This window comes from Pan paniscus, chromosome 19 (assembly GCF_029289425.2).
Source record: "Pan paniscus chromosome 19, NHGRI_mPanPan1-v2.0_pri, whole genome shotgun sequence".
Lineage (NCBI taxonomy): Eukaryota > Metazoa > Chordata > Mammalia > Primates > Hominidae > Pan > Pan paniscus.
This window is the reverse complement of record NC_073268.2, coordinates 13001396-13023586: the sequence shown is the minus strand read 5'-3', so window position 1 is coordinate 13023586 and position 22191 is coordinate 13001396. Positions and strand designations below refer to the sequence as shown.

At 41.8% G+C, this 22191-nt stretch overlaps 1 protein-coding gene across 2 annotated transcripts in view; it reads left to right on the top strand.

Annotated features, from left to right (window-relative positions):
• Positions 1 to 22191, top strand: part of NUP88 (nucleoporin 88) — a 33564-nt gene that overhangs the window by 6619 nt on the left and 4754 nt on the right. For both annotated transcript variants that reach the window (XM_003810158.4, XM_055101008.1), the window contains 7 exons: positions 2264 to 2350; positions 4129 to 4305; positions 7796 to 7982; positions 8792 to 8939; positions 13401 to 13499; positions 18068 to 18158; positions 21394 to 21495. In XM_003810158.4, coding sequence (XP_003810206.1) covers positions 2264 to 2350; positions 4129 to 4305; positions 7796 to 7982; positions 8792 to 8939; positions 13401 to 13499; positions 18068 to 18158; positions 21394 to 21495 — 891 coding nt within the window. The remainder of the gene's footprint in view (positions 1 to 2263; positions 2351 to 4128; positions 4306 to 7795; positions 7983 to 8791; positions 8940 to 13400; positions 13500 to 18067; positions 18159 to 21393; positions 21496 to 22191) is intronic.

The window sequence follows — 22191 nt, the reverse complement described above, 5'->3', positions numbered from 1 at the left end:
CCCTGTCTAAAGAAAATAAGAATGTCAAAAGCTATTTGATCTCAAATCTTTCACAACTATGTCCTGGCCCTTTTGTAGGTCAGACCTGGGTTTTGTGGGATCAGAAGTGATTGGAGAGTGTGCGGTCTGCTCTTTCACTCTTCCTGTTATCCCAGCACTTTGGAGCATAGGGTGAAGTGTAAGGAATGGGCTGCCCCCTCCTTCCTCCAAATCTAACTCCTTCAGTGTGGGGTAGGGGAGTGGGACAGGTGAGGTAGAGATCTTACCGAACTGGTAGCCTGTGAGTGATGGGGAAGTATGCCTGATCTTGTTTGAATCTCGTTCCATCTGTCACTAGTGAACTCTGTTGATGTGGTAGTCTCTGCATAGATGGTGTGTTTGTGTGTGTGTATGTTGGGGCGGGGGGTGGTGGTGGAGGGCAGTGTTGAACTTCCAGCTCCCCCCATCACTGAGGAGCTCTGGCTCCCATTGGCTCCTGTCAGTTCTCTATGCCCTGAATCTTCTCTCAAGATGGGGTACAGTATACCTTATCTGCAGGGTGTGTGTTCCAAGACCCCCCAGTGAATGCCTGAAACTGTAGATAGTACTGAATGTGATACGTGTGTATTGCTATGTTTTTTCGATCTTATAACTGAGACAGCTACTAAGTGACTAAGGGGCATTCAGCTAGGAAATGCACCAGTCTCTCTTATTACAGGTACCTCCACATCTGGCTGTTTCCTAGAGCCTTCCCTGCCCACCCATTTGGCTTTAGAGTTCAGGGCAGAGAAAGAGGAGAGGGAAAATCTTCCCATTACAAACATTATACTGTACTCCTAAGGAATCTTTGACATCCTCTCTTCTTAGTCTTCCTTTTATATGCTATGATGGAAAAGGAGATGGTGGGAAGATAGCATAGGTACAGTTCTTAAGCCCCAAAGGAAGTATCTGGCCCCAAATATTGAAGGTTCTTTTTTAAAATATGTGGTATTTAACACTTCTGTTTTCCTAAGCTTTGGAGATTTTGGGCAGTTTCAGAGCAAAAGGAAATTTTCACCGAATGCCCTGTTGCACCTTCTTTTTCTTTCACTGTTCCCCAATACAACATTATTGTCTAGTATTTATGTGTATTCTGAAGTTAGTAACGCTTGTAGGAACCTAGGAAGACCGTAATAAATGTGTATTCAAATGGATCAAGTTATCATTAAAAATTTATTAAATACTTAATGTGGCATTTTATTGATATTGGAAGAAACCAAGTTAAAAAATTCTTAATGGCGTCAGACAAAATAAGTGATTATAAGGGACATTGGATTTCTAAAATGACATTACTGGCCTTTTGAAAATTCCCTTTTTCACAATAGCCTTATATGCTGTGAAATGTAGGTTACTTTAAATTAAAATAATTTTGGTTAAAAAAATTCAGTATTATACTTGCCCTTGAAAATAGAGATGATACGATATTGGGTTTGTTTGTTTGGTTTTTTTTTTTTTTTTTTGAAATGGAGTCTCGCTCTGTCGCCCAGGCTGGAGTGCAGTGGCGTGATCTTGGCTCACTCCAGCCTCCAGCTCACTGCAACCTCCACCTCCCAGGTTCAAGCGATTCTCCTGCCTCCTGAGTAGCTGGGATTACAGGTGTGTGCCACCACACCCAAATAATTTTTGTATTTTTAGTAGAAACGGGGTTTCATCATGTTGGCCAGGCTGGTCACGAACTCCTGACCTCAAGTGATCTGCTCACCTTGGCCTCCCAAAGTGCTAGGATTACAGGTGTGAGCCACCGTACTTGGCCAATATTGGGTTTTTATATAACAAACACATAAGTAGATTTGCAGGCTAAATATCACTCACTCTGTCAGCCAGTTGGCATATAAAGAATAAGATACAGTTCTTTCTCTGGTGGGATTTGGTGTACAATAGGCAGAGATAGATGTGTGTAGTTGAAGGAAAACTGGCAAGCTTAGGGGCAATAGTGAGATGACTGGACAAGGCGAGTATAGCTAAGGGCTCAGGACGGAAGTGACAGAGGTGCGATGGTATGGAATAGGCTGTTAAAGGGTATTGGTAAGGATAGAGAACATTTCTTCAGGCCCCAATGAAACTCCCTTATGTAGTTAAAGAATAAATGAAGTAGACTACTTTGCAACAGCAAGATTTTTGCAAAGAAATAGTTGTGATAAGTGTTAGAAAATTCTCAAGAACTGACTAGATGGAGAGGAAAGTGCAGTTTTGGGAAATGAAAACAGAATTTTAAGTGCTGGTTTTCTTCTCTTTTGGTTGCTAGAATTTACTCACTACGTGAGCCGCAGACACCCACTAACGTGATTATACTTTCAGAAGCCGAAGAGGAAAGTCTAGTACTCAATAAAGGGTAAGTTTTTATTTGAGTCTTGAAATGGTTTTTTAATTAGCTTATTGGGATTATAAATGCAATTTTAACAGGTTGCAAGGTTTTTCAGAGGTGACTAGCATGCTTTTGGTAATGTGAGAAGTAAGTGTATTTTTAGTAGAACAGGGATTCGTCGTGTTGGCCAGGCTGGTCTGGAACTCCTAGGCTCAAGTGATCCTGCTCGTCTCAGCCTCCCAAAGTGCTGGAATTACAGGCCTGAGCCACCATTCATTTCTTTATCACCTTTCTATGTGATGAAGAAACTAAGATAATATCTTGCATTGATGTTTGCTCTCTCAACTATATGAAATTGTGATTTCATTTTAACCATATTTGTTAACTTTGTATTGAACTAGAATCTTCCTGAATAACTACAGTAAATTTTAAATATAAAAACAGCATGGTTTTATGATTTGCCTTCTTGATATACATGTAATGTATATTTGCTGTAGAAAATTGAGAAAAATAGATCAAAGTATTAAGAAAATGAAAATCTTTTGTAATCTCCTATAGCTATAGCCTGTTTCAATACAGCACCCAAAGTTTAATCACATCATTCTACTTTAATCTAAGTTTAATCAGATCAGTTTAATCAGATCATTCTACTTCCCTGCTCTCCATACCCCGTTGATTTCCCAGAGTCTTTACCTATAAAGGGTCCACAGGTATGCCACCTGATTGCCTTTCCAGCTTCATTCCTCCCTCTGTGCCCTGGCTCTCTGGGCTCCAGGCACCTTGGCCTCCTTGCCATTCCACTGACATTAAGCACTTCTACCTTAGAGCATTTGCTCTCCACCTCAACTGCTCCTTCCCTAGTTAACCACAGACTTGCTCTCTTACTTCCTTCAGATCTTTGCTCAAATATCTTATCAGAGTCTTTCCTATACCAAGTAGTCTAAAGTAGCACCTCCATCAATACCCTCTTACCCTACTTTATTTTTCATGATATTTTCTGAGTTTATGTTCCATCTTTATTTCTTCTCTTTTTGTGGTATTTCTCTCTCTAGAGGGCAGGGCATTTGTTTAATTCACTGACATATTCCCAGACCCTAGAAAAGTACCTGGCACAGAGTAGGTGCTTTGCGAGTATTTGCAGAACTTACGGATCCCGCTGCTCAGAGACAACTGTTGATGTTTTCATGTTTCCTTTTTGCATTTATGTGTGTGTATATAATAAATTTTTGCTATTTGTATATCTGTGTATTTAAACTATTTAAGATGAGAGTAGAACCAAATAATTTTATGGCCAGCTTTTTTCACTTAATTTCATGAGAATTTTTTTTTTTTTTTTTTTTTTTTTGAGACGGAGTTTCGCTCTTGTCGCCCAGGCTGGAGTGCAATGGCACAATCTCGGCTCACTGCAACCTCCGCCTCCCAGGTTCAAGCAATTCTCCTGCCTTAGCTTCCCAAGTAGCTGGGATTACAGGCACCTGCCACCATGCCCAACTAATTTTTGTATTTTTAGTAGAGATGGGGTTTCACCATGTTGGCCAGGCTGGTCTCGAACTCCTGACCTCAGGTGATCCACCCACCTCGGCCTCCCAAATTGCTGGGATTACAGGCATGAGCCACTGCACCCAGCTGAGAATTTTTAAATGTTAACATTCTTCATAATCATTTTTTGTCTTTTCAGTCCATTGCCTACAAATTCCATACATACCCACCTCCTGTTATTAGACATTTTGTGGTTTTGTTTTGTTTTTCTTTTTACTTTTTGTTGTTTTTGTTTTTAACAAGTTGGTTTTTACATCTCTTTCCAGAAGGGCGTATACCGCATCTCTAGGAGAGACAGCAGTTGCATTTGACTTTGGGCCATTGGCAGCAGTCCCAAAGACTCTATTTGGACAAAACGGCAAAGATGAAGTAGTGGCATACCCACTGTACATCTTATATGAAAATGGAGAGACTTTCCTGACATACATCAGTCTGTTACACAGGTAAGTTGAGGTGGTCACCCACCTGAAATGAAAACTCAGTTTGGGCTCCAGTAGAGATCATTGAGGCTGGACTTGGGAGCCATGTTTTTGAGTCTGTGGAAATGTTGCAGCCTTCACATGCTTGGCTTGCATATTTTTGAGAAAGAGTTAGTACAGGTCATTTGGCCTTTCATTTCTTCATATTATTTGGGTAAGTTCTATAGAATTCTTGGATAATCACTTATGATAGGCCTGGATTTGTGTTCACAAATTCTAGTTATCCGAACAAGTGCTTATTGTTTATCTTATATGAACAAGACACCACGTAGGCGTGGTAATCTGGTATCTTATGTCCCAGTTGTGGGGAGAAAGATACATACATATGAAAAAATACTATCCATACCACAGTATTGGTACACAGACAGTAAGAACCCCGAGGAAGGAGAGATCATTCTGACTGGGAGGTTAAGGAAATTTTCGTAGAGAAGGAGTGGTGTCATGTGTGACTTAAAGGTCTCATTCAGGATTAAATGAAGTATCAAGGAAGAGTGAGACCATTTCTGTCAAGGGCAGCATAAAGTAGCGTCTGAAAATAAGCAAGTGCAAGTGTCATTCAAGCTTAATTTATTAGACATTCTGGGCTAGAGCTGAGGATTCATGTAGGGAGCATTAAGTGATAAAGCTGGAGTATCTGTCCCGAGAAAATTTGCTGGAATTAAAAATACCTCGTTAAAGAGTGAGTGTGGGTTTTTTTTTCTGTAGGAATAGGGTAGTAGGAAGCCAGTGATGGTTTCTGAACAGAAGGACAAAACAATTGGTTAGGGAGGGGACTGGGATAGAGACTTTTAAAGAAGCTTTTGCAAAATTGAGCTTGTCATTTATGAGAGTTTGAACTTGGGTGGTAATAGAACAGAGGGAAAAATGAAACACAGTAGATAACAACAAAGGAAGGATAAATAAGACTTAGTTACTGTTTGGATAAGGGAGTATGCCATGAACAGAAACAGGTCAGTAAAGGCTGCTAATTGGGGGAGAAGATTTATTTCTAAGTAAATCAGTGTAAGATAGCATTGGACCAATAAAATGGAAATATTCCATGGACAGTTGGAAATACAGGATGATGAGAGACAAGAAGAATTAAAATAGAGGTATGAGAATCATCTGTCATGGTGAGAGAGTCTATACAGGATAAGAATTTGAGGGAAAACTGCAGAGGCATAAGGCTAAGGGCTGAGCATTAGAGTTTATTCGCTTGTAAATCGACTTAACAGATACTTATTCAGGACCCACTCTGGCAGAAGATGGAAATACAAGATTGAAGGCAAGGTTCCTGCCATGTGGTTCCTTAACTACCAGAAGGGCATACAACTAAACCAGTAACTATAGTACAGTGTCATATGCTCAGGGCATCACCGGGTTCTTCAGGAGTGTGATGGAGTAAATGAGTAGGCCTGCTCATCTTGGAAGACTTTAAGGAAATGCTATTACAAAAGCTTGAACTTGAAGGATTCACTAGACAGAATCAGAAGTGGGTACAGGAGAGAGAAGAGAGTATGCAAAACCATAAAGATTAGAAAGATGAAAGAGCTCGGTAGGTTACAGAATGGTGAGGATTCACTATTGAGTGCATTCTCCTTGGCAGAAATGTTCTCTGCCTTTCACTCATGATCTCAGGAGGATTTTGTGGTAACTTTAGTACCTTCCCTTACCCTTTCTCCTCTTGCTGCTGAGCCCTCATTTGTCCAAACCATGATCTGCCTAGTAACGTTAGCCCAAAACCCAAAAGTTTTCTTCATCCTTACATTTCATCAGTCCCAAATTTCTATTGATTTTGTGATTTAAATTTTTCGGAAGTATACACCAAGCTTGTCCAACCCACGGGCTGTGCACAGCCCAGGACAGCCTTGAATGCAGCCCAACACAAATTTGTAAACTTTCTTAGAACATTATGAGATTTGTTTGCGATTTTCTTTTCTTTTCTTTTCTTTTTTAAAGCTCATCACGTATTGTTAGTGTATTTTCTGTGTGGCCCAAAACAATTCTTCCAGTGTGGCCCAGGGAAGCCAAAAGATTGGACACCCCTGATTATACACCCTTCTCTGCATTCCTCTGTCCCTGCTTCAGAACTGCATCATCTGCCTACTTCACCATCTGCCTGGCTTATTTTCTTAAATAGTTTCCCCAAATCCCATTTTGGACCCTTCCATGTCTTCCTCCCTAGTACCAGACTGATTTGTAAAGTGAGGCTCCATCGCTTGATTTAAACCTCTAGTGATATACTGTTACCCGGCAGATAGATTTCGAATAGTTTAACATAGCACACAAGACTGTGTACTTCATAAGCCAGTCCTGGATGTCTGTCTAGCTATTTTGCCGTTGCCTTCAACCTTGTACTTTGCCTCCCATCATACTAAATAAGTTTTCTTGTTCTTAGTTCTTTGTCTTTCATGTTTCCAGGACTTTGCATAAACTGATCTCTAGCTTGGAATGCTCAACAATCCCCTTCCCAGAAATCATTCTTTCTCATTTTTCTCATTTATTTTTTATAGCTTTCTTCATTATCTTTGTATCTTTTTGTCATTCCTTTGTACACCATAAATCCTTCTGTTGTTGCACTTACCACATGGTATAGTAATTCTGGTTAAATGTCTGCCTCATCAACTAAACCATCATTCACTGGGAGTATCATCTAGCACTCAATAATAAGTATTTGTCAAATCAAATTTAATATGGGGATCCAAAGCCTTGAAGAGAAGCTACATTTTAGAAGAAAGGATTTGGTAGTCTTTGAATATAGATGGTAGTTAAAACGAGGCATAGTTTAATAGGCTCTCATTTAAGTGTGTATTTTGAAAAAAGTCAAAGCATACAACAGAATCCTGGAGAACACCAATATTTAAGAGACAGAAATTAGAAAAGGACGTTAGAAAATTGTGTTTAAAGAGGTAGGAAGAGAGAACTACAAGAAAGAATTGTTACAGCTGTTGAGTAGCAGTAGTCGTTAACCAGTGATAAATGCAGCAGAAGGTTAAGTGCATTTTGGATTTAGCAAATCTCACAGGTGACCTTTGCCACAGTAGCTTCAGTGGAGTGGTGAAAGCATAAACCATAGTAAATTTAGGGCAAGGGTTTTCAACCTTTGTACTATTGACATTTTAGTCTGAATTATTGTTTGTTTTAGAGGTGCTGTGCTGTGGGGGAATGTTTAGCGGCCTCTGTCTAGCCTCTAACCACTAGATGCTAATACCTCCCCCCACATTGTGACAACCAGTTGTGACAAGCCAAAATGTCTTCAGACATTGCCACTGTCCGCTAGGGCAAAATTATCTCTGGTTGAGAAACACAGAGTGGTGGGATCTGAGTGGGAAAGTGAGAAGATGGAGTATTGGGAATACACTACATTTATAATGAAGGTATGATAGCTGGAGGAAAACAAAGTCAAAGAATGGTTTTATGGGATGAGCATGCATATTGTCAACATTTCCCAAATATGTTTTTACTCCTTCTTTAGCCCTGGAAATATTGGAAAGCTGTTGGGTCCATTGCCCATGCATCCTGCGGCTGAAGATAACTATGGTTATGATGCGTGTGCTATACTCTGCTTACCCTGTGTCCCCAATATCTTAGTGATCGCTACTGAATCAGGAATGCTGTATCACTGTGTCGTGCTAGAAGGGGAAGAAGAAGATGACCACACGGTAAGTGCAGGCTGCTGTGGTTGTTTGTATCTTCAACACCTGGCATAGTTCCTGACCCAATATGAATGCTTAATATATGAGAAGGAATTTTAACTTATTTATGGAACTTCTGATATTTTGGAAATTAAACAGTTAAAAAAGTAGCTGAAGCACACTTAGCAATCTAAGTGGAAAGAAGTTAGAAGGTTGCCCAACTTACTTGGTCCACCAGTCTGCATGTTACTTTCTGGTCTCTATATTGCAATCTTCAGGGACAGATACAAAGAGCCTTGGAATCACTGAATTGGCTTTTTTCACAAACATCTTCCTAAAGGAAGAGAGACATTTTGTCTTCAGAATAACAGTGCACTGTTAGGATAGAGGTGGAATTAAGAATTTGAAAGTACTGTTTGACCCAGCTTTTTTTTCAATTTTTTAATTTTTTTTTATTATTATTTTTTTGAGACAGAGTTTCGCTCTTGGTGCCCAGGCTGGAGTGCAATGGCGTGATCTCGGGTCACTGCAACCTCTGCCTCCTGAGTTCAAGCGATTCTCTTGCGTCAGCCTCCCCAGTAGCTGGGATTACAGGCACCCACCACCACGCCCGGCTGATTTTTTGTACTTTTAGTAGAGACAGGGTTTCAGTATGTTGGCCAGGCTGGTCTTGAACTCCTGACCTCAGATGATCCACCTGCCTCGGCCTCCCAAAGTGCTGGGATTACAGGCAAGAACAGCCGCACCCGGCCCTGACCCAGCTTTTTGCCTGTTTTTAATTGTGTACATTTTCAAATTAACATGCAAGATCAAAATTACAACACTTTTTTTTACAGTCAGAAAAGTCCTGGGATTCCAGGATTGACCTCATTCCTTCTCTGTATGTGTTTGAATGTGTTGAGTTGGAGCTTGCTTTGAAACTGGCATCTGGAGAGGATGACCCTTTTGATTCTGACTTTTCTTGTCCAGTCAAACTTCATAGAGGTAAGCTCTTCAATAAATGTAGTGCTTTTTTCCCATGATTTTTATACTAAGACTATCATAGACTGTTCCTATGTAATGTATTTGTTCTGTGGTTCCAGCCTTTAAAAAGTTGACTGGGTTTTTTTTAGCTTTTTAGTCACTATAGTACACTTTTTGTCTAAGACAGACTGAGCAAATTTCCCAAGTTTTAAAATAGTGGTCTTTGGTCCAGATCACCAGATTCCTAATAGTGAATTTTTCCTGGTCCTTTCAAAAGTAGAACTACCATGTTATTCAGTAGTTCCACTACTGGGTATGTCAAAAGGAAAGGAAATAATAGGTTGAAGGGATACCTGCACTCCCATGCCCATTGCAGTGTTATTCACAGCAGCTAAGATGCTGAATCAACCTGTGTCCATCTACAGACCAAATGGATTTTGTTGTTGTTGTTGTTGTTGTTGTTGTTGAGATGGTGTCTGGCTCTGTCACCCAGGCTGGAGTCTAATGGTGCAATCTCGACTCACTGCAACCTCCACCTCCCAGGTTCAAGCGATTATTTTGCCTCAGCCTCCCAAGTAGCTGGATTGCAGGTACCCACCACCATGCCTGGCTAATTTTTATATTTTTATTTCATTTATTCATTTATTTTGAGATGGAGTCTCGCTCTGTTGCCCAGGCTGAAGTGCAGTGGCACCATCTCAGCTCACTGCAACCTCCGCCTCCTGGGTTCAAGCAATTCTTCTGCCTCAGCCTCCCTAGTAGCTGGGACTACAGGCATGTGCCACCACGCCCTGCTAATTTTTGTGTTTTTAGTAGAGACGGGGGTCTCACCATATTGGCCAGGCTGGTATCGAACTCCTGACCTTGTGATCCGCCCACCTCGACCTCACAAAGTGCTGGGATTCCAGGCGTGAGCCACTACGCCTGGCAATTTTTGTATTTTTAGTAGAGGTGGGATTTCACCATGTTGGCCAGGCTGGTCTCAAACTCCTGGCCTCAAGCAGTCCACCTGCCTCGGCCTTCCAGAAGTACTAGGATAACAGATGTGAGCCACCGCGCACCTGGCCCCAAATGGATTTTTAAAATGTGGCATTGTATACACAGTGGAATACCATTTGGCTTTTGTGTGTGTGTGATATGATCTCACTGTGTCATCTAGGCTGGAGTACAGTGGCGTGATCTTGGCTCACTGCTTCGCCTCCCAGGCTCAAGCAATCCTCTCACCTCAGCCTCTGGAGTAGCTGGGACTACAGGTGTGCACCACCACGCCTAATTTTTGTATTTTTGGTAGATACGGGATTTTGCCATGTCGTCCAAGCTGAAACTCCTGAGCTCCAGTGATCCTTCTGCCTCAGCCTCTCAAAGTGCTGGTCCACAGGTGTGAACCACCATGCCCAGCCCTATTTGGCTTTAAAAAAGAATGAAATTGTGTCATTCACTGCAACATAGGATTTCAATCTTGTAGCAGTTTGACCTACTCTCCTTACAGTTCTTGTTAGCCAGTTTGCCTAGTTTTGGTAATAACGGCCTCAACTCTGTACTAAAGTATAGCCAAAACATTTAAGGGGGCAGAATTCCTTACATAACAACCCAGCAAAGAGTGTACATTGGGTTTGTCTAATTAAGGTATTTTGAGATTTATGTTGTCTAAGAATTTTATAGATGAGGAAACAGACCAAATGAAGTAAAGTGACATAAACTAATTGGTTTCCTCATATAGATACGTATATCCTTGGGAAATCTTAAGTGTAGACGTGGACGTTTTGTTCTTGGGTTTTGTTTTTTGTATTTTGTTTTTTGTTTTTTTTTTGAGATGGAGTTTTGCTCCTGTTGCCCAAGCTGGAGTGCAATGGCACGATCTTGGCTCACTTCAACCTCCGCCCCCTGGGTTCAAGCGATTCTCCTGCCTCAGCCTCCCAAATAGCTGGGATTATAGTCATGCGCCACCAGGCCTGGCTAATTTTTGTATTTTTAGTACAGATGGGGTTTCACCATGTTGGTCAGGCTGGTCTCGAACTCCTTATCTGTCCACCTTGGCCTCCCACAGTGCTGGGATTTTAGGCATAAGCCACCATGCCCAGCCTTTTCTTGGTTCTTCTAATGAGAGTAACATTTTCATATGTGAAACTAAGAAATTTTTGACTTGTTCCTAATTGTGCTGAACAAGGCATATTATAATCACTGAGGCACACCAGATTTCTTAGTGACAAAGTGAAATGGCTACAGTATAGCATAGGGTGGTATCTAACAAATTTCCTGTTAAGTAAATGTTGGCTCTTTTTAGTAATCAATTTGTTTTACACCCCAGTGTTAAGACTTTTCTGTTGATGTTAGCACTACAGGTTTTGAAAAGCCATTTTAACAGTGTTAGATTTAATGAGATGATTTGAGCCTTAAGTCTTAAAACATAGGCAAATGAAAAGAAAATTTTCAATATTTTAATTATGCAAACAGATGATTCCCATAGATGAGGGTTTTTTAAACTTTTTATAGCAGAATGCTGTTTTCTAAGCTGTTTTATGGAACCTCAATATATAAGACAGAAAAATAATATATCAGCTTTAGAATATTAATTTATGATAAAGTCACTAACCACAAAGTGAGACTGTTAGATTAAAGGAAAATTTAATTTAGGGGTTTTATGGGTTATTGTTGCCATTTTATCAGCTTTAATATATACCTTATCTCTGTATTTTGTTTTAGTTTAATAACATTATTATTTTGTTTTTTTTTTTTGAGACGGAGTTTCGCTCTTGTTGCCCAGGCTGGAGTGCAGTGGTACAACTCGGCTCACCGCAACCTCCACCTCCCAGGTTCGAGCGATTCTTCTGCCTCAGCCTCCCGAGTAGCTGGGATTGCAGGCGTGTGCCGCCACGCCTGGCTAATTTTGTATTTTTAGTAGAGACGGGGTTTCTCCATGTTGGTCAGGTTGGTCTTGAACTCCTGGCCTGAGGTGATCTGCCCACCTTGGCCTCCCAAAGGGTTGGGATTACAGGCGTGAGCCACCACACCCGGCCAATAAGATTATTATTAATATTAATAATAAAAATATTGAGTTACAGAGATAAATATTTATACATAATAATAGGTATTCAGTAGTTTATCTTTTAGTCTCAGGATTGTCTTACTGATACTGGGGCTCAAAGGAGGTACAGAAATTTTTGTTTCAAAACCAGTTAATTAAAATTGTATAACAACTACTCATACTTCTTAGTTATAAATGATTGTCAAACAAAAAGAGCATCCAAAACTGAAAATAACCTTTGAAACTATCTGTAAGTCAACATTATGAAGACATACGAAACTTCACTTCTCATTTCACACCTTACTATACTGATAGAACTGTTCCCTGAGCCGTTGTGTTAAAGTCTTTTGTGATAACTATGCTGTAGAAGTGCATTTGCTTCAACAATTTTATTTAAGTCGATGTATGCAAGCATAAGCATAGGTTTTCTACAGAGCTGCTATTTTAACCACCATTTTCTTTTGAAGAACTAAATAAATGCACAGAGAAAAGCATAAATGAGTTACTTGCCAGCAAGTATTTATGTTTTGGTGAACCTCATTGTGTTCATATTTAGAAAATAACATTTGGATTGAGTTTTTGATTTTTTTTTTTTTTTTTTGAGACGGAGTTTCACTCTCGCCCACGCTGGAGTGCAGTGGTGCTATCTCGGCTCACTGCAACCTCCACCTCCCGGGTTCAAGTGATTCTCCTGCCTCAGCCTCCTGAGTAGCTGGGATCACAGGTGCATGCCACCACGCCCGGCTAATTTTTGTATTTTAGTAGAGACGGGTTTTCACCATGTTGATCAGGCTGGTCTCGAACTCCTGACCTTGTGATCCTCCCACCTCGGCCTCCCAAAGTGCTGGGATTACAGACGTGAGCCACCACACCCGGCAATTTTTTATACTTTTTAAAACATAGGCATACCTCCTCATTTTATTGTGGTTCACAGATAGTGCCTTTTTTTTTTTTTTTTTTATACAAATGAAAGATGTGGCAACCCTGCATCAAGCAAGTCTATCGGCACCATTTTTCAAACAGCACGTGCTCACTGTGTCTCTGTGTCAGCATTTTTTAGCAATAAAAAATGGTTAAGGTATGTACATATTTTTTGACGTAACACTATTGTGTACCTACTAGTATAAACATAACTTTCTGCATAGTGTAAACATAACTTTCTTATGTACTGGGAGACCAAAAGATTTGTGTGACTCACTTTATTTCTGTATTCGCTTTATTGCAATGGTCTGGAACCAAACCCACAGTATCTCTGAGGTATATCTGTACTTAAAATATATTTGAAATTTGAATTCAAATTTTAAAATTTCAAAACCCCTAACAATATGAAAGTCTTTTATAAAACCTTCCATCAACAAATGCGTTTGTAGGCTAATGTGGAATAGCCAACAAATTTGAGGTAAATTTTTTTAGTTATCCACTGGCTACCTTTGTATCATTAATCATTCTATTTGCAGATCCCAAGTGTCCTTCAAGATATCACTGTACTCATGAAGCTGGTGTACATAGTGTTGGGCTAACTTGGATTCATAAACTTCACAAATTTCTTGGATCAGGTGAGTTTACTAACTCTCTGCACTTTTAATAGATTTCAAGAGGAAAAATAGATTTAATAGATTTCAGAAAAGTAGTTTGGAATAGAAAAATGATAGAGAAAATCAGTGAAACTGAAAGGTTCTTTGAAAAGATCAACCACATTTCACAAGCCTTTAGCTAGACTAACTATAATCAAGAATAAAAGCAGGGATATTACTATTGACCTTACAGAAATAAAAGATTATAAGGGAATATTATGAACAAATGTATGCCATTTACATAATCTAGATGGAATGGACAAATTCCAAGAAAAAAAAAAAAGCTACCAAAACTGACTCAATCAGGGTCTGAGATAATTTGCTTTAAAAAAAAAAAAAAGGCCGGGTGCGGTGGCTCACGCCTGTAGTCGCAGCACTTTGGGAGGCCGAGGTGGGCGGATCACAAAATCAGGAGATTGAGACCATCCTGGCTAACATGGTGAAACCCCATCTCTACTAAAAATACAAAAATAAATTCGCCAGGCGTGGCGGGCGCCTGTAGTCCCAGCTACTCGGGAGACTGAGGCAGGAGAATGGTGTGAACCTGGGAGGCGGAGCTTGCAGTGAGCCAAGATCACGCCACTGCACTCCAGCCTGGGCAACAGAGCGAGACTCCATCTCAAAAAAAAAAAAAAAAAAAAGGCTGGGCGCGGTGGCTCATGCCTTTAATCCCAGCACTTTGGGAGGCCAAGGCGGGCGGATCATGAGGTCAAGAGATTGAGACCATCCTGGCCAACCAACATGGTGAAACCCTGTCTCTACTTAAAATACAAAAATTAGCTGGGTGTGGTGGCACACGCCTGTAGTCCCAGCTACTCGGAAGGCTGAGGTAGGAGAGTCGCTTGAACCAGGGATGGAGGTTGCAGTGAGCCGAGGTCATGCCACTGCACTCCAGCCCAGGCGACAGAGCGAGACTCTGTCTCAAAAAAAAAAAAAGTTAGGCCAGGCACAGTGGCTCACGCCTGTAATCCCAGCACTTTGGGAGGCCAAGGCATGTGGATCACCCGAGGTCAGGGGAGTTTGCAAACAGTCTAGTCAACATGGCGAAACCCCGTCTCTACTAAAAATACAAAAATTAGCCAGGCATGGTGGTGTGCGCCTATAATCCCTGCTACTCTGGAGGCTGAGGCAGGAGAATCGCTTGAACCCAGGAGGCGGAGTTGCAGTGAGCCGATATCGTGCCACAGCACTCCAGCCTGGGTGACAGAGCAAGACTCCGTCTCAAAACAAACAAATAAAAACTGACACAAAGAGATTGATTAGTAATCAAAACTATCCAAAAAGAAAAGCTGAGGACCACATGGATTCACATTTAAAGAATTAATACCGGTCAGGTGCAGTGGCCTACGCCTATAATCCCAGCACTTTGGAGGCCGAGGCACTTGAGGTTAGGAGTTCAAGACCAACCTGGTCAAAATGGTGAAACCCTGTATCTACTAAAAAAAAAAAATACAAAAATTAGCCAGGCATAGTGGCGGATGCCTGTAATCCCAGCTACTCGGGAGGCTGAGACAGGAGAATCGCTTGAACCTGGGAGGTAGAGACTGCTGTATCGAGTCAAGATCACACCACTGCACTCCAGCCTGGGTGACAGAGCAAGACTCCATCTCAAAAATGAAAATAAAAAATAAATTAAAAAAAAGAATTAATACCAATTATTCACAGAGTGAGAGCAGTTAAAAAAAAATCTAGCAGCCTTTCATGTTAAAAATACTCAACAAACTTAATAGAAAGGAACTTCCTCAAACTAGTGAGGAAACTTTTCATCTACGAAAAACTTGCAACCAACACAATGCTTAATGGTAAAAAGACTGAATCCGTTATTGGCTTTCTACTGCTACTGTTGTAAATCATCACAGACTTAATGGCTTAAAACATGACAAATTTGTTATCTTATAGTTTTGTAGGTTAGAAGTCCTGCATGGTTCTCACTGGGCTTAAGTTGGCACAGCAGTTTTCCTTTCTGAAAGCTCTAGGGTAGAATGCATTTCCTACCCTTTTTCAGCTCCTGCCACATTCCTTGGCTTGTAGTCTCTTCCTCTATCTTCAAAGGCAGCCAGCAGCAGTGGGCTGGGTTGAGTCCTCATGTTGTATCACTCTGTTTCACTTTTAAAGAAACTTGTGGTAACATTAAGTCTGCCCGGATAATCCAAGGTAATGTCCCTATTTTAAAAAAAAAATTCTTTTAAGAGACAGAGGGTCTCACTCTGTTGTCTGGGTGGGAGTGCAGTGGTGCAGTCATTGGTTGCTGCAGTCTCGAACTCCTGGGCTCAAGCAGTGCTCCTGCCTCAGCCCCCAAAGTATCTGGGACTACAGGAGTGAGCCACCATGCCCAGCTAATTTTTGTGTTTTTTGTAGAGATGGGGTTTTACCGTGTTGCCCAGGCTGGTCTCAAACTCGTGGGCTCAAATGATCCACCCACCTCAGCCTCCCAAAGTGCTAGGATTACAGGTGTGATCCACCGCACCTGGCCATCAAAATTTAAATCTTTTTTCTTCAAGAATACTATTACAAAAGGGAAAACAGCCCACAAAATGAGAGAAAATATTTGTGTGATAATGGACTTGTATGGAGAACAATATAAAGAACCCTTAGCATTTGATACAGTTGGGCAAATAGCATATATATAAAAAGATGTACAACATCATTAGTCATTATGGAAATAAGATACCACAAAACCACAATGAGGTATCACGTCATATCCACTAGTATAGCTAAAATGAAAAAGATGGACATTAACAAGTGTTGAGGATGTGGGAAAAAATGGGGACTTTTATACAGTGCTTATAGAAATGTAAAATGGTACAGTCTTTGGAAAACAATCTGGCAGTTCCTCAAATGATTATTCATAGAGTTACCATGTACCTGATAGTCCAGTCCTGAGTATATTTCCAAAAGAAATGAAGACCTGTATCCACACAAATACTGGTACATGAGTGTTCACAGCAGTATTATTCATCATAGCCCAGAAGCCACATACCCAAGTGTCCATAAGCTGATGAATGGATAGATAAAATGTGGTGTGTCTATACAACAGAGTATTATTCAACAATGAAAAGGAATGAAGTATTGATACATGCTCCAATATGGATGAACGGTGAACAGATGCTAAGTGAAAGAAGCCAGTTACAAACAACTGTATGGCTGTTTATATGAGATGTCCAGAATAGACAAATCTACAGAGACAGAAAGTAGATTAGTTGCCTAGGTCTGGGAAGTTTGGTAGAAACTGAGGAGTGATTGCTAATGGTTATGTGGGTTTCTTTTGGGGAAATGAAAATATTCCAAATTGTTAATGATAGGTATACAATTTTTTTTTTAGACGGAGTTTCACTCTTGTTGCCCAGGCTGGGGTGCAATGGCATGATCTCGGCTCACCACAACCTCCACCTCCTGGGTTCAAGCGATTCTCCTGCCTCAGCCTCTCGAGCAGCTGGGATTACAGGTGCCCACCACCACGTCCAGCTAATTTTTGTGTTTTTAGTAGAGACAGCGTCTCGCTACGTTGGCCAGGCTGGTCTTGAACTCCTGACCTCGGGTGATCCACCCACCTTGGCCTCCGAAAGTGCTGGGGATTACAGGCATGAGCCACCGCACCCTGCCAGGTATACAATTCTTACACTAAAAACTTACTGAATTGTATACTTTAATGGGTATACTTTAAATGGATGACTTGTATGGTACTGTGAATTACGTTTCAAAAAGCTGTTACAGGCCAGGCGTAGTGGTTCACACCTGTAATCCCAGCACTTTGGGAGGCTGAGGCAGGTAGATCACCTGAGTTCAGGAGTTCGAGACCAGTCTGGCCAATATCGTGAAACCCTGTCTACTACTAAAACCTGGGCGTGGTGGCGTCCACCTGTAGTCCCAGCTACTCAGGAGGCTGAGGCAGGAGAATCACTTGAACCCAGAAGCCGGAGGTTGCATTGAGCAGAGATTGGGCCACTGCGCTCCAGCCTGGGCAACAGAGGGAGACTCCATCCAAAAAAAAAAAAAAAGCTGTTATAAATTGAGTATCCCTACTCTGAAAAATTTGAAATCCAAAACTTTTCTTTTTTCCATCCTTGAACCTGAGTGAGCTACAAAAGTTTTTGAGTGCTGTCATGACAACAGAAATGCTCATTGGAGCATTTAGGATTTTAGATTTTCAGATTAGAGATGTTCAACTACTAAGTATAATGCACATATTCCAAAATCCAAAAAAAAATGTGAAATCCAAAACACTTCTGATCCCAAGCATTTTGGATAAAGGATACTCAACCTTTATGAAAATAAAATCAGTGTGGGTAAGCAGCACCCTAGAAGAGAATGATTTCACTGTTCTTAGTGAAACATTTTTGCATTCAGAGACATTACGAAGGAAAATCCTACTTCTTGGGGCGGAAATCTAGACCCCCTGGGAAAGCGTATGCCTATGTCAGAAAAGCGTAGTACTTGAGAAGCAATGTTTTCAGACAAGAACCTCACTGCATTTAACCCAATATCATTAGCATTTTAATTTGGAGACTTGTCTAAGCATCATTTCATTTATATAATGTCTTCCATGGTAGATGAAGAAGATAAGGATAGTTTACAGGAACTCTCTACAGAACAGAAATGCTTTGTTGAACACATCCTTTGTACGAAGCCATTGCCCTGCAGGTAAGGACTCTCCCTCCCTTGTATATCAGAAAACAATTGTTCATTTCAGCAGTTCAGATACGTTTGTATCCGTTACACTCACATCCACAGTATTCACTGCTGAGTCATTTGAAAGTTGCATACGTGATACTTCTCCCCTAAGAGTGTCCTGCTCATCAGAAGCTTTCTCCTGCTCCAGGGCCACTCGACATACTGTTTCCTGACTGGAAGGTCCTTCCCCAGCCCCAGCCCCAGCTTGCTGTCTTCTCTTGGCTAACTCCTACCCTTCTTTCTGATCTTAATGTCACTTCTTCACAGAGAACACCCTTGACTCCCCAGTCTAACTTGGGGCTCTCCTATTCTCTTATCCCTTGTAGCACATATTACACTATTTATATTTGCATTTTTTTAATGTCTGTCGCCACTACCGGAATGTATATGTTTCATGAGAGCAGAGACTGTGTCTGCCCTTCACTGCATTGCTGTGTTTATTTGATGTGGTTGCCCATGTCTCCTCTTTGAAACACATTCTCCTTGGCATCCTTGACGTCTGTCCCTCCAGGTTCTCCTTCAGTCCCGCCAGCAGCCCTTTTCTCAAGTTTCCTTCTTGGGCGGGTTCCTCTGCCTCTCCTCACTGCTTATAAGTGATGCTCACAACTCTTTCCTTGGGTCTTCTCTATTCTTTCTAGGTCCTTTCCTGAGTAACTTCTGCCGTAATCATGGCTTCAGTGCTGACAGTTCCCGCATCCATATCGCCCTAGCGCAGACCACTCTGAACTCCAGACTCACATACCCAGCTGCCTACTGGGCTCCTCCACTTGGATATCCTATAGGAACATAAAACTCCAGATGTCCCCTTAACTCATCTTCCGTCTTCCCAAATCTGCTATCTCTCCTGTGTCCCATTTTTCTGAAGGGTGCCATATCACCCCAGTTATCCCCAGTAGAAACCTGGAAGGTATTCTAGATACCTCCCTTTATTCTGTTCATCAATTACTGGATATCTCATAAGCACTGTTAGACATGGAGTATACACAGACATGAGACAAATAGCATACACTAAGAAATAGACATAGTCTAGGTTTGGCAATACAGAGGACCACAGGGAAAACGCTTGGTGGGGAATGAGAAGGATAGCAAACTGTACCAGCTTGAAAAGTGAACAGTGAAACCAGGCACTGTGGCTTACGCCTATAATCCCAACATTTTGGGAGACCGAGGTGGGTGGATCACACGGTCAGGAGTGCAAGACCAGCCTGGCCAAGATGGTAAAACCCCATCTCTACTAAAAACTACAAAAATTAGCCAGGCATGGTGGCAGACGCCTGCAATCCCAGCTACTCGGGAGGCTGAGGCAGGAGAATTGCTTGAACCCGGGCAGCAGAGGTTGCAGTGAGCTGAGATCATGCCACTGCACTCCAGTCTGGGCGACAGAGTGAGACTCCATCTCAAAAAAAAAAAAAAGAAAGAAAAAGAAAAGAAAAGTGAGCAAGGAAAATACATAATAAAATCCCATGTAGGCTGGGCATGGTGGCTTACACCTATAATCCCAGCACTTTGTCAGGTGAGGCAGGAGGATCACTTGAGGCCAGGAGTTTGAGACCAGCCTGGGCAACATAGTGAGACCCTTTACAAAAAAATTTAAAAATTAGCTAGGTGAGGCCAGGCGTGGTGGCTCACGCCTGTAATCCCAGCACTTTGGGAGGCTGAGGCAGGCGAATTACTAGGTCAGGAGTTCGAGACCAGCCTGGCCAACGTGGTGAAACCCCGTCTCTACTAAAATACAAAAAAAAATTAGCTGGGTGTAGTGGCGGGCACCTGTAATCCCAGCTACTCAGGAGGCTGAGGCAGGAGAATCGTATGACCCTGGGAGGTGGAGGCTGCAGTGAGCCAAGATCATGTCACTGCACTCCAGCCTGGGCAACAGAGTGAGACTCCGTCTCAAACAAAAAAAAAAATTAGCCACTGTGGTAGGATGTACCTGTGGTCCCAGCTACTCAGGAGGCTGAGAAGGAAGGATTGTTTGAGCCCACGAGGTCAAGGCTGCAGTGAGTCGTGATCGCACTATTGCACTCCAGCCTCGGCAACAGAGTGAGACCCTATCTCAAAAAAAACCCAAAATCCCATTTATATCAATTTCAGAAACAGGTAAAATTAAACAGTCTTGCCTAGGAATGAATACATAGATAGGAAAACTATAAAGCAAAGCAAAGACATGATATTATGAATGTCAGAGTAGCGGCTACTTCTCTGGGGAGTGAAAGGCTATGACCAGGGAAGGTCGCATGGGAACCCTGAGGCCCCCTGCAGTGTCCTGATTCTTGACCTGGATACTGGTTACATAGTGTATAGCCCAGTAGTGTGTAGATTTCACACTGATAATAAAAAGTTAAAGTTTACAACCTTCCAGATATCGTCTCCATGTCTCGTCCAAAAAGGTAAATGGGAGCTATGGAAGGGGAACTAGTGTTTGCAACTGCTGTTTAAAGACTGCTGGTTCTAAAGGGATGGCGAGAAAGAATAGCTTAAGGGGAACTGGACATTATATTGAAATGGGAGTATTTTAAATGGAAGAGACATGAGTTTGCAAGCTGAGGGGAAGTAGATAATAGGGAGATTTTGAAACGACACAGTTGATGGTACAATTTTCAGAAGGTGTGAGAGGAGGCGGCATCCACATTCGGGGGCAGATGTGTGTTGTAGGCATGCAGGTGGGATGGGCATGGGAGCCGCTAGGAGAGCATGTTGGCAGAATGACAGTTCCCATCTGAGGTCTCAGTTTCCAGTGTCTTCACGGAAGTGGGAAGGAAGACTGAGAGAGATACACGCTGTGCGTGCCAAGTGATTTCCTGTGACATTGACGTTGGGCCTCATTGAGAGAGACTCGGTAGTTCTGTTCATTCAACAGTTTCTAAGCACTTAATTTGTTAGACACTGGGCTAGGCAAACAAAGATAGCTGGGGCTTATGTGCAAGTTGGAGAGACAGATCTTCAGTGTAATTTGTAACTTTTGAGATTACAGTCAGCAGCACGCTACAGTTAGGGATTCCTGAGTGACTTAGTCACATGGGCTCTAGGCTTTAGTGTGGAGCTGCATTAAAGGTTTCCAAGCCACCACTTTTGAGGTTAAGGTACTGATAGGATGTCCCAAGCAACTTCAGCCCAGGCCTGAGAAGGCCGTGGACCTGTCATGTCTTTGCTCTTGGTTCCATTGCATTTGCTGCTTTGTAATTTAACTATGACTGTGTTTTTCCAGGCAGCCAGCTCCGATTCGAGGATTTTGGATTGTACCTGACATTCTGGGACCCACGATGATCTGCATCACCAGTACCTATGAATGCCTCATATGGCCGTTATTGTACGTCCCATTTTATATTCTCCACACAGCTCTTGTTAATTCTGCAGTATCTAAGTTGGGAAAATGCACTCAGTAACCAACTTGAAGCTATACATGTGTGGTTTATACTTTGGCTTCTGACTTGAGGGTTGGAAGGATGGATATTTCTGTTCCTGCCATCATCTCTATAAGGTTTCATTGTAGGTATAGTTTCTGGCATCCCCTGCACCTAGCTGAGAGTCAGGAGCTTTTCTTCAGAGTGTGGAGAAAAAATACTAAAATTGAATACCAAATTCCATTATCGATATGAGTAATAATTATCAAGCTGTGACCATATGCCAAGCTCAGAAGTAAGCCCCGTACCCGCACTCCCTCCTGGAATCATCAGGGCAGCCCTGTAAGGAAGGCACTGTCATTTCCATTTTATAAAAGTGGAAACGGGGATCGAGAGGTTAGTAAATGCTGAAGTCACAGGTAACAAATAGAGCTGGGATACAGATGCAGGTCTCATTGACTCAGAAGTCCATACTCATACTCTTTAATTTCTCCATCTCTGCCAGCCTGAGGGACACTGTAGACTATGTAAACTGGAATAAAGCTGAACTCAGGCTGGGTGCAGTGGTGGTTCATGCCTGTAATCCCAATGCTTTGGGAGGCCCAGAGTTCGAGATCAGCCTGGGCAAAATAATGAGACCCCCATCTCTACAAAAAATAAAA